The sequence below is a fragment of the Eumetopias jubatus genome, unplaced genomic scaffold (genome assembly GCF_037043125.1).
Source record: "Eumetopias jubatus isolate StellerSeaLion01/CBP00866 unplaced genomic scaffold, mEumJub1_p1.0 scaffold_3, whole genome shotgun sequence".
Classification (NCBI taxonomy): domain Eukaryota; kingdom Metazoa; phylum Chordata; class Mammalia; order Carnivora; family Otariidae; genus Eumetopias; species Eumetopias jubatus.
The window spans coordinates 106894920-106907676 of NW_028274809.1; the positions used below are offsets into that span (position 1 = coordinate 106894920).

At 37.0% G+C, this 12757-nt stretch overlaps 1 protein-coding gene across 2 annotated transcripts in view; it reads left to right on the forward strand.

Annotated features, from left to right (window-relative positions):
- Nucleotides 1–12757, forward strand: part of CNTNAP5 (contactin associated protein family member 5) — an 855278-nt gene that overhangs the window by 838952 nt on the left and 3569 nt on the right. For both annotated transcript variants that reach the window (XM_028101360.1, XM_028101361.1), the window contains exon 22: nt 11685–11903. In XM_028101360.1, the coding sequence (XP_027957161.1) occupies nt 11685–11903 (219 nt within the window). The remainder of the gene's footprint in view (nt 1–11684; nt 11904–12757) is intronic.

Here is a 12757-nt window from a genome sequence, read left to right on the forward strand (position 1 = left end):
AAGCATGCTCTCCACTGAGCAGGGAGCCTGATGCGGGGCTCAATCACAAGACCCTGGGATCATGACCAGAGCCGAAGGCAGATGCTTAACCTACTGAGTCACCCAGGTGCCTCCTAAGTCATCTTTTCATGAGGAATATGATACAGACAGTCCTTGCTTCACACAGTACTGCAGAACAGTAAAAGTGATCACACACTGCATGTAGGACAGTTTTTAATAATTCATGAAGAAAAATTTGATAGCTCTATGACCTTTATTTTTTTCCATAGTATTAAAAGCTCTCTTAGGGAAATGAAAAAATAGTAAAACTTATATTTGTTTAGTACACAGTCACCTAAAATATTAGATATATTGAGAATTAGTGTGTTTGTAAAAGAAATGTATAAAGAGTAGTTTTCACAGTGCTTGCCTTCTTGTTGAATGGCAAATAGGGAGGGAATATCTTTTCTATGCCTTGGTGAACTGTCAGACCCCTATATTTGGATTAGCTTCTAGCATTTTATCCTTTGTGCTTTCAATGTCATGAATTGTCTTGGAGAATTCCTTTAATGTGAAGATTTCTGCTGGTACCGCTTCCCCTGAGACATTGTCATTCTTTTTGTCACAAACCCACTTCTTCATTTGTATCGATTTATATCACCTTTGCTAATTTCCTATGTCTACAGATCTAGAGTCTGTCGAAAAGTGCATGTCAGCATTTCCATGGTCAGCTATTTCTTTGTATAAATCCCTTTATATTTGAATTTAACTTTCAGTGTAATTTTTTTTTTATTTCTTTGCTGTACATTCATCTTTGTTGACCAATTCCCCCTTTTGGTTATCTATTTTTAGAAAATGTCACCTGGGCTTATCATTGAGAGATGAAGAAGTGACACAACTCTGTGCTTTGCTGTCTGTGTGGGAAATGAATACCAGATGGCCCAGTGACCAATCACCTGTAGACTTCGAAAGAAATGCTGTGATTGGTCACTAATTATGCTGAGCATCTGTAATTTACATATTTGTTTGTTGACTGAAGAGCTAGCAGGAGAATTTGTACTTTTTGTAATTATTCCCAGTCAGTCCACTATGGTCACTGAAACTTGAACTATGTTGTTTCGGGACTGGTGTTATTTACATTGTGGTAATTGAAATTTGTGCATATTGGAGCCATACCAAAGTACAGACTTTGTAATCATCAACTTTATTGAATAGAAATATTTAAATGAGAAAATTACCATTATTATATAGCCACTAAAATATTAGTATCTAAGTATGTTTTAAAAGTAGAAACAGAACCACTTTAACAGTCACAAAAAATGTCCCTATGTGCATTATTTCCTCTTGCTGCTGTAACAAATTATCACAAACCTGGTGGCTTACAACAACATAAATTTGTCTCATATATTTCTAGAGGTCAGAAGTGTTAAATAAGCCTTATGAGGGTAAAATTAAACAGGCCTGTGTTCCTTTTGGGAGCTTCAGGGGCAAATCTCTTTCCTTTGCCTTTTCCTTATAGTGTCGCTTGCATTCTTTAGCTTATAGAACTTGCCTCAAATTGTTTAAACTTCTTGCTTCTCTTATCACATCTCTTGCTACTGCCTTTAACCTTCTTATCTCATTCTTATATGGACGTTTGTGATTACACTGGGTTTACCTGGATAACCTAGAACAATCTTTGCATCTCAAGACCCTTAACTTAATGATATCAGCAAAGTCCCTCTTCCCACATAAAATGTCATATTCAAGGTTCTGAGGATTAGGATGTGGACTTCTTCAGGGGATTATTATTCTCTACCACACCATAGGTCTTGAAAACCAAAACATCAAAATATATATCATGATAATCTCAATTTCACCTATCAGGAAACTGAGGCCTAGAGAAATGAACTGTGTTCTTTGTGGTTATTATGTCACAAATGTTATTTTAATGCATCTGACTTATTTAATATAAAAAGTCATCAAATTGCATTTTGGGTGGTATTCTAGAGATACAAAGGCAAATACTTCCACCCTCCCCGACAAGATCCTAAGAACAGCATAGATGGTGTTAGTTTCCCATAAAGTTCAGGTGCCAGGCCCTTGTACCATGCCAATCCAGTCACTCCTATGGACACACAGCCACAGGACACAGAGTTCAGGCCTGCACTGGCCTCTGTCCCTGAGGTGCTGCTCTCCTCAGCCCCAAGCCCAGCCCTTGACCCAGTAGACCTGAAAATGGCTCCTCCTTATAGAGGTTTTCTGTAGCCTCACCGTACCACAATATATCTATAGTATACTAATTCATTGTCTAAAATTACAAGAGAAACCATTTTGTAAACTAAACAAACTATGTTGGGGGCTTAGTTATTAAGCTCTGGCGTGTGGGTTCAAAGGGATAGTATAGCACACAAGAGGAAAAATGTAATGGAAGAGTCAGGAATTCCAGCTAGAGTAACTTTGAATCCCTATGAATTTATTTTCCTCATTACAGAGAAGGTATAATTTTGCACTGCTCTGTCTTTTCCAACTTTTAAAGCTAATGTGTGCTGTTTGTCTGTATGATGCTTTACCATTTAATATGACAGATGCTCAATAATTAGTACCCATAGTATTATTATGGAGCAGTAAAACTGATCTCCATTCAGTCCCTAAAGAATAGCTCTGTTTTTCCTTATTTAGAACAGCCAAATTTAGGTCATTCAACCTAGACATCAGATCTTTATAAAAGGTCAATAAATAGCTTATGAAAAATAACTGCCTTTTAAACTGAATGTGTGGGGGGAGGTAGGATTTTTAAAAGGTAGAACTTTATTTTGCTGAAATGACTTTTTTTATTTAATGTTATTTAGATGTGTTCTTATGTATGTATGTATATGTATATATGTGTGTGTGCATATGTCTCTTGCTTGGCTTCCAGAGATTGGTTTGTGTGTATGCAACTCACAGTATTGGTTGCCTACTCACCATCCATTTTGACTTCATTCTCCCTTCCTAACAAAATTCCAATTTTATTCAAGCATTCATGCTCCTCCATGAAGTCATGTGCTCCTAGAAAGTTTTCCTCCATCTACAATCCTGGAGGATGCTTCCTAATTGGTCTGAAGCAGTGGTTTTCAAAGTTTGGTCCAGGGATCTTTGGGGGTGGGGCTTGGGGGGATCCTGGGACCCTTTCAAGAATTCGCAATATTAAAACTATCTTCATTTTCATACTAGACATTATATGTCTTTGTTATGTTCTCTCACACATGTAGAATCGTGTTTTTCAGGGGCTACAAGCTGTGTGATGATATCTCTACTCAGACAGCTAATAGAATGTGTGCTGTGGGTTCTTGTTTTCAAATTTCCTCAGCTTTCATTTCTAATAGAGGGGTTATTGATAGATACAAAAAGGATATAGATATACAAAAATCTCTTCCCAATTTTTATGAGTAGAAATGGGTCTTGAGACCAAAAACAGGTCTTAAGAACTTCTGGTCCAAACAAATGACTGTGGTCCATTTTTGCCAGATATTAGAGTAGGCATGATCACGTGACACAATCTGGCCAATTAGAGGACGTCTGTAGGGTAGTGGAGTAGATGTGTTTCTGAGAAAGGCTTCTTCATTCTTTTTTTTTTATAAGATGTGTTTACTTATTTTAGACAGAAAGCATGTGCATGGGAGCAAGGGGAAGAGAGAGAGGAAGAGAGAAACTTAAGCAGACTCTGCACTGAGCACGGAGCCCCACACGGGGCTTGACGTCACGACCCTGAGATAATGACCTGAGCCGACACCAAAGGTCTAAACCAAGAGTCCAGTGCTTAACCAACTTTGCCACCCAGATGCCCCAGGACTCTCCATTCTTAAAAAGAAACACAGGATGAGGGATGAGGCAGCCATTATTTCCCCCACTTAGACTTTGCTGGATCTGGTTGTGGGTGATGGTGTGATACCTGGAACTGCAGAGCCACCTTGCTCCAGCCTGAAGTTGAGACAGCCACAGAGGAGGAGCCTTCACCTTCCATGCCCAGAGCTCTCTTTGCCTCATTTAAATCTGTAAACAAACAAAAAAAAAAAAGAGAGAGAGAGAGAAATAACATCAACGTACTAAAGATGCTCACAATGGCTTTTACTCTTCTTGGTGCTTTTAACTCCACAACTAGCAATTCCATCATATCAGAGTAGAATATATTTTTATAGGTTATTTTGGGACTCTGTTAAAAGATTTTCTGTTAGAACATGCAGGATCCCAGTTTTGCTCATTTCCTTTAACAGAATAAACGACCTAGGTATAAATTAATACATGTGAGTTTGGTTCTGACCCCGCATCAAATAATTAGTACCTTAGGAGGGATTATTTCTGTTTCTTTGAATCCCAAAGAATGGATTTATACATCAACTTGAAAATCCCTGTCTTAAAGTCAGAAAAGTGATTTTTTCTTTGGAAAACAAGCAGAATTGGCATTGCGGGTATGAGATCTAGAATTTTTAAATTTGGATATTATTGCTAAGGTTTTACTGATTCAGTAGTCACTATCCTCGTCCATAGAGATGCATTTGCATCAGGCACATAACTAAGCGACCCAATTAAAAATGAAAAATATAGTTCAGCTACTGAGTTGTTCAGTTCAAATAATGAATTTTTAAGTGGTAGAACTTTTGTTTACTGAACTGGCCTGGTTAATTTTAGTCTTCTTGTATCATTAGCGTATGTATGTATATATGTATGTATGTATGTATTTTTACTCAAAGAGTCATGGAAGACCTATTATGGGCCAGACCCTGTGCCATGTGGACTCTGTCAATCATCCAACAGATTTATTTAACAACCTCTATGTCTGAAATACTATGTTAGAAAATAAGTAGTTAGTAGTAGGCGAATAAGCAACTTTCTTCATAAAACTTGTCATCTAGTGTGGTGCATAAAAGCTAAACCAATAAACACACACACAATTACAAAGTTTGAGGAAATATATTAGTAAGGAGATCATCTGGTTTCAGTGTTAGAGACTAAGAGGAAGAGAAGGGGACATGTCCTCCTTGGTAAGGCGTCTAAAGAAGTGCTCACTGATGAAGGGACTTTCAGGCTGAGATTGAAGAGAAGGAGGCTGTCATGCAGTGTTTGGGAGATGCTTCCTCAACCATGTGAAGAAAAAATGCACACGACCTGACTCTTAAAGCCTAAGGGGTCACTATGAAGAGGACAGATACGATGACATATAGCAACCAAATATACATGGCCACTCAGACTCCCTAAGAATAGTACATTTATTTCTAGGTAACAAGGTGTTGAAATAATAAAGAAGATATTCCATGTGCACTCTTGGCAGAGCTGTACAAAATATTAATGAACTTGGTTGGCCTCATCAAAGAGAGTTCCACATAACATGCCCTGAGTGTGAATGTGAAAATAAAGAAACTATATGCTGATCAATGGCCAGAATGAAGTTTGAAATGTATGTAAATATCTCTGATTAGGTTGTGTTACTGTTCATATTAGAAAACATTTATTTTTTTCATTCATTAATTCCTTTTAGTGTTCACTAAACACACAGTCTGTGTGTTGGGCACTGTGTCCTAGTTAATGAGAATGGAAATCTGAAAAGGACAGTGCTCCTGAAAGCAGAAAGCTTCCGATCTTGTCAGGGGACAGATTGTAAACAATATCGTGAAATAAATAGGGTCATAGAAGTAAGCAAAATGCCTCTTCCTGGTTCCTGCCTATCTTTCTAACATCGTCTTGTGCTTTAATTTAAGACAGAGTTAACTTGATTTTTCAGTGTTTTGAATGTGCCAGAATTTCTTATCGTAGGCCATATAAAGGCTTTAGTGGAACACTCTGTCCACCCACTCATGCATGATTACTGTGTATTCATCACTTAAGCATTTATTTAAATACATTTATTCCAAGCCATCTTTCCTAAATCAGTGTCTCTCAGTGTTGTCCATGAAACATCCATATCATATGTGTCTAAGAATGTGCTTTAAAAATGCAAATTCTTGGATACCTTCACACCAGACCAAGCTACTGAATGATTAGAGATCCAGAAAAAAAGACATTTTCATACATTTCACTGGAAATTCTTTTGCACACTCAGTTTGATCTCTACTGTCCTAGACTGTGTTCAGGGTCTTTTCTGTGCTCCCATAGCCACAGTAATCTGCCCCTACTATTAGACTTACTGCCTGAAACCTTTGGGGGTCTGTTAAGTTAATCCTTCAAAGTAACTGAAAACTCACAGAGATAGGGAAATGTCTGCTTGCTAACAATTGTTAAGTCCACTGTCTCAGACAGAGTGTGGCTGCCATAGGTGGCCAATAAATAGATGTAAGTTTTACAGCGAAGGAGCAGATATTATCCAGGTAGTTAAGGGACAGAAAGGCCTTCTAGGCAGAGTGTGTGCCTGTTCAGGCAAGACGAGGCAGTTCAGGTTGTATGTAGTGCAGATGGGGTGGGTGGGTGGATACAAGTTAACCAGTGAATGGCTGTAAGTCACGCTATAGAGGTGAGGTTTCTTTTCATGTTATCAGCAACCAATACCTACAGAAAGGTGTTAAGTCTGATGTAATAGGGGAAAAAATGGACGATAAGGTCCAAGAGACCTAGGTCTCAGTCCTGGCTTGGCCATGGACTGGTTAAATTTGCAGTAAACAATTTATTGATCTTATGTCTTAGTTTTAATAACTGGTAATTGGATATAACTAACTCACCCTTTGTCAGTTCACAGGGATGAATATTTACATAAGATATACAAAATGAACATACCATGAAAATTATAAAGCATTAAGTAAATGCCAAGTATTTTTTTTTAATACTGTTTAACATTCCCCTTTAAGGATTAAAAGCTTTATCTGGGGGCTACAGTTCTTAGCCTTTCAACACTCCTGGTAGTTACATTTTCAGACTACTTCTCTCTTACCTGAAAGCCACAATGAACTCTTGAGGGAAAAACTCTTTACTTGTGTATAGTGTTTATACATTCCATTAGTATCAGCTTCCTTTATTTATATTTTATGTTGGTACAATACTATACTCTTATAAGCTCAGGTTGTATGGGGCTACATGGATTGTATTTTGACACTTTAGGATTCAAAAGTCATAATTGGCTTTTGCCATATAGCAAATGTCATGTTACATCCTAGAGCCATGTCTATTTTTGGCAAATTGCTGATCTTTTCTCTTTTTTTTTTCAATCCAGAATAAACTTCCTGCCTAAAATTAGCCTGGATTGGCTCGACTACACTCTTAGAGTCAAATAGTTAAGACCATGTGAAGTCTTGTACATTCTGTGGCTAAAAGAATCCATTTCCTTTAATAGAGGGGTGTAAATTCACTTTGAAGAGATGAGTGTTTCCAAATTAATGTAGCAAGTCAAGTTGTTTTTTTTTGGTTTGTTTTTTTTTGTGTTTTTTTTTTTAACAGCAGCATTTATCATAGCCAAGATATGGAAACAACCCAAATATCCATGGACAGATGAATGGATAAAAAAGATGTGGTATACATGCATACATATATATATATATATATATATATATAATGGAATAATACTCAACCATAAAAAGAATGAGACCTTGCCATGTGTAGCAAGATGGATGGATCTAGGGCGCCTGGGTGGCTCAGATGGTTAAGCGTCTGCCTTCAGCTCAGGTCATGATCCCAGGGTCCTGGGATCGAGTCCCGCATCGGGCTCCCTGCTCCTTGGGAGCCTGCTTCTCCCTCTGCCTCTCTCTCTCTCTCTCCTCTGTCTCTCATGAATAAATAAATAAAATCTTTAAAAAAAAAAAAAAAAGATGGATGGATCTAGATAGTCATATGCTAAGTGAAATAAGTCAGACAGAGAAAGAAAAATAACATATGACTTTATTTACATGTGTAATCTAAAAAAAACAAAACAAATGAACAAACAAAGAAATAAAACTAAATCAGACCCATAGATACAGAAAACAAATTGGTGGCTGCCAGAGGAACGGGAGGTGGAGGATGGGTAAAATAGATGAAGGGGGTTAAAAGGCACAAAATTCCAATTATAAAATAAAGAAGCCATAGGGCTGAAAAGTGCAGCATAGAGAATGTAGTCAATGATATTGTACTAACATGTGATAGATGATAACTACACTTATGGTGAGTATTCTGTAATATATATAATTGTCAATTCACTATGTTATATACCTGAGACTACTATACTAGTGTATGTCAACTCAGTTTCAGTTAAAAATAAAAAGAATTAGGGGTGACTGGGTGGCTCAGTCTGTTAAACATCTGAATCTTGGTTTCAGCTCAAGTCATGATCTCAGGGTCATGAAATCAAGCCCAGCACAGGGCTGGGCACTCAGAGGGGAGTCTGCTTCTCTCTCTCTTCCTCTCGCTCTGCCTCTCCACCCACTTGAGCTCTCTCTCTCTCTCTCTCTCTCTAATATAAATAAATAAATCTTAAAGAAAATAAAGGAATTGACAACAACAACAAGTTAGCATTGCTATCTCCATTCTCTGGTTTTAGAAACTAAATCCCAGAAAGTTTAATTTACTTAATACTCCACAGAAAGTGGTGGAGGTGGAATTCAAACAAGGTGCCTCCAGCAGAGGGAGGTTAATTGAACAGACAGAGTTAAACAAACAAACAAACAAACAAACCAGTAAGTTTGGCATTTCAAGTTATAACCTCAACTTTAGTTGAGCCTCAACTTTGTCACACCTTTTTAAATCTTTTAACTTTTCTGAGTGTCAGTGTCTTCCTTTGTAAATTTTAGATGATATTAACAAATATCTGGAAGAGCATTTTTTAAAGATTTTATTTATGTATTTGAGAGAGAGAGAATGAGAGATAGAGAGCACGAGAGGGAAGAGGGTCAGAGGGAGAAGCAGACTCCCTGCTGAGCAGGGAGCCCGATGTGGAACTCGATCCCAGGACTCCAGGATCATGACCTGAGCTGAAGCAGTCACTTTACCAACTGAGCCACCCAGGCGCCCTGGAAGAGCATTTGAGGGAAAAAGAAATGATACTTTAAAAACAATTATTACATAGTTATATAATAGGTACTTAATAGATGGAGACTATTAAGTATTTGCAGCTTTTAAATTTCTTTTAGCAGATGATTATTCCCTACCACATATTAGTTAACAAGGTTATAAGAAAGAAAATTAATTTGGAGTCATTCTAACATTTTATTTATTTATTTATTTATTTATTTATTTATTTATTTATTGCCTCTCCATAGATGTAAAGATCTGAGAAATCACTATATCAAACCTCATACTAGGAGTACTTTCTCCTATCAGGGATTCTTGTCTCTTCATTTCTTTTCAGAAACATCCCCAGGTTTCCATCTTTATTATACATCTAGAATAAATTCACTTTCCTAGACATAAGACTTTATTCAAAATATCTCTTCAAGGAGATAATGTCATTTTCTGTTGTTTTCCCTAATTTATTCATGTTCTTTTTCTTGTTCCTGGAGCTTGTATTCCTAACAGTCACTATAGTGATGTCCTCCAAGGACCTTGGCCCTAATATAGGCTTCTTTCTAAATGCGTTTTGGGAATCAGACCTGGCACTTTTGACTTAGACCCTTAAGGAATAGTGACAATGACATGTCACTTTCCACTGCTTTGAAATCCTACAATGCAAAAATTTCATGTCAGTTTCTGCTTTTCTTCTCCTGTCTTCTGCCTCTTCTTCTAAATGCTCTGGTCTCCAACTTTAGCCCTTGAGAATTACCAATTAGTAGTGAATGTGCATTTGGAATTATAGCTGGGTACAGTGAGGTCTAGTGCCATTTGGCAAGAGTACCCAGTCTTCATTAAAGAAAGCTTTTTGGTCTGGGAGACTGTTGCATAACAATGTTCAAAAAGTCTCTTATGAGACAGTCTTTTGAAGGCCATATTAAGAAATAAACATACGTGTGATCCTTTAATGAGTAACAAATATGTACCCCTACTGTAGGGTATTTATTGGAATATCTGGAAATAAGCAGTTTCCTCCCCCACCCCAATGTTCTTTTACCTTTGAAGAAGTGTCACTTTACATCTCTGTTGAATTTTTATCATCATTACCTGGAAAATTCTCATGGAATCTCGGACATCCAGTGGTAGGAAAAATAATGATCCACAGAGATACCCAAGTCCTAATCCTCAGAACCTGTGAATATGTTAGGTTAAGTGGCACAAAGGAGTAAGACTGCAAATGAAATTAAAGTTGCTAATCAGCTAGCTTTAAAATAGGGAGATTATCCAGGAACCTTTGAGTGAGCCCACTGTATTCACAAGAGTCTTTAAAGTGAAAAAGGGAGGCAACATAAGAGAATTAGAAGCAGGTGGAATGACACAAAGACATGTAACAGAACTGGCTTTGAAGATAGGGGGAGGGGGCAACAAGCCAAGGAATGTGGGTGGCTCATGGGAGCTAGAAAAGGCAAGGAAACGGATTATCCCCTAGAACCTCTAGAAGAAATGAAGCCTTACCAGCAGCTTGAGACCCATGTCAGGCTTCTACAGAATTATAAGACAATAAATTTGTATTGTGTTACATCATTTAATTTAAATTGTTTACATTTACAGTCATTTGTTATAATCCCTGCATAAAATTAATGCATATGGTTTCTTTCATTTTCCAGTAAGAAGAGAGGGATGATAAACTAGTGAGGTTTACATGGGTGTTAAAGGCAGAGAATGTAAGGGCAAAACTAGAGAAGGCATTATCAGGGGATGTTAATTTCTCTTTTTCTTCCATATTCTCATCACATCTCTTTCTACATTCCTGCCAAAATAATTCTCACTTAGTGATACATGGAGGCACTTTGACCATTTATGGGTTTGAAATAAATTATAATCTCTGCTGGGTGGAGAGGAAAGTCCTTGCCCTTTTCCAGAAAATAAACAGATTATCATAATAAAATAACTATTTGAACCATCTATGTAGATTGAAACTGTTACACCTTATAAGAAAAAAAAGAAGCAATTCATGTGTATTGCAGTTTTATGTAATTGTATCTTAGCAATTTGTTCAAATGATCTTTGCTGAAAGAGAGAAAAGGGCTACTGAATAATCTTAATACAAATCTTAAAGAAAATAAGACATTAGATCTTGCTGAGAATCAGAAATGATTGCCTCTTTACCTTTTACAAAAACTCAAAGATACTTTGGAAGATTGCTATCAGAAAATCAGTGCACCACAATCCGTACCATCAACAGAACTAAGCAGGTAAAAATCTTGAATAGATGGTCAGTTTATACAGCCAACTTAAAACACTAAACATAAGAAACTTCTGGAAGGGCCACTTTGACTTCTATTCTCTTTGCCTCTTTTCATTTTTCCCCCCTTGTGACATTTTTGAGTGCAATATTGTAATGAGCACTGTAGTGTGCTTGAACTAATCCTCAGCATCCATAGATAGATGGTGATGGGGATACTGAAATAAATTTTATAAAACATCTATAGTGTAGAACAGATTTATTAAGTCTTTGTTACAGTTCATAAAATACATGAATGAGAATTTAGAAGTTTGAAATGTTATCTCAAAGTAGAGATGGCCCTAAGAGATTTCTATGATATGTGGTTGATAAATTGATGTTTATAGTGTGAGGTTAAGATTTAGGAAGAGAAAACCAAAAGAGATAGGGGATGGGTTCCCTTACTCAACAAATTATAAGGTAAGTTCTTTAATTTTAGACATTATTTAAAGAGGATATAGACCATAGTTTGAAAAACAAACAAACAAAAAACATAGGAGTGTCTTTCATGTTGCAGAGCATCTTGGATTGGATTCTGAAGTTGCCAAAGCCAACACTCTGGGTTTTGTTGGATGCCTGTCTTCAGTCCAGTATAACCAGGTTGCACCCCTGAAGGCGGCCCTACGTCATGCCACCATTGCACCTGTGACTGTCCATGGGACACTGACAGAATCAAGCTGTAGTTCCATAATGGATGTGGATGTGAATGCAGTGACCACGGTGCACTCTTCATCAGGTACACAGGAGAATACCCAGGGAAATTGACTTCTTCTGATAGCACTACTTTTGATATCTTCAAGAAGTTTCTAGGTTAAAGGCTAGTATTACTCAAGTCCTTACTTTATAAGATTACAGGTAGTTAAGAATTATGACTGGTTCCTCATGGTTGAATTTTATTGAATTGTATTGAATATAACCCTACTTTTAATATGATGAGTTGTTAGAACTCAAAGCATATTATAGATGATAGATAGATAGATAGATAGATAGATGATAGATAGATGATAGATGATAGATAGATAGATAGATAGATAGATAGATAGATAGATAGATAGATGATAGATAGATAGATAGATGATAGATAGATAATGACTACTGCTCTGAGGATCGAAGAGTTTAGGGTCAGAGAGAGGCAGGCTGGTTTTTGAACTGATATAATTCATGTGATTAAAATTAGCCTTCCGTAATAATAGGAAAGCCCACAGCATTATCATCCATACATCTTCTTTTATTTTACTACTCCCTAAAATACCTTTTCTGCCTTTATTTAGTCACCATCATCATGAGTATCTTGAAATGTCCCTGGGATTTGTTTTAATCAAGTGTGGTAATCAACTGCCAAATAAGTTATTAATCATGAAGAAAGAAGGGGGACTGAGTTTTGCTGCTGCCTACTCATCACCACGCTTGGTGTTTTCCTGGCACCAGTTAGGTGTAATAGAAGGAAACAGAATGTGACAGTTGACTAGCCTTGATTTGAATTCTGATTCTGCCATGGATGAATTGCAGAACTCCAGACAAGTTACTAAATAACTTCAGTCTGATTTCCTTATCTGTGAAGTGGGAAAAATAATACTCATGTTGTAGGTG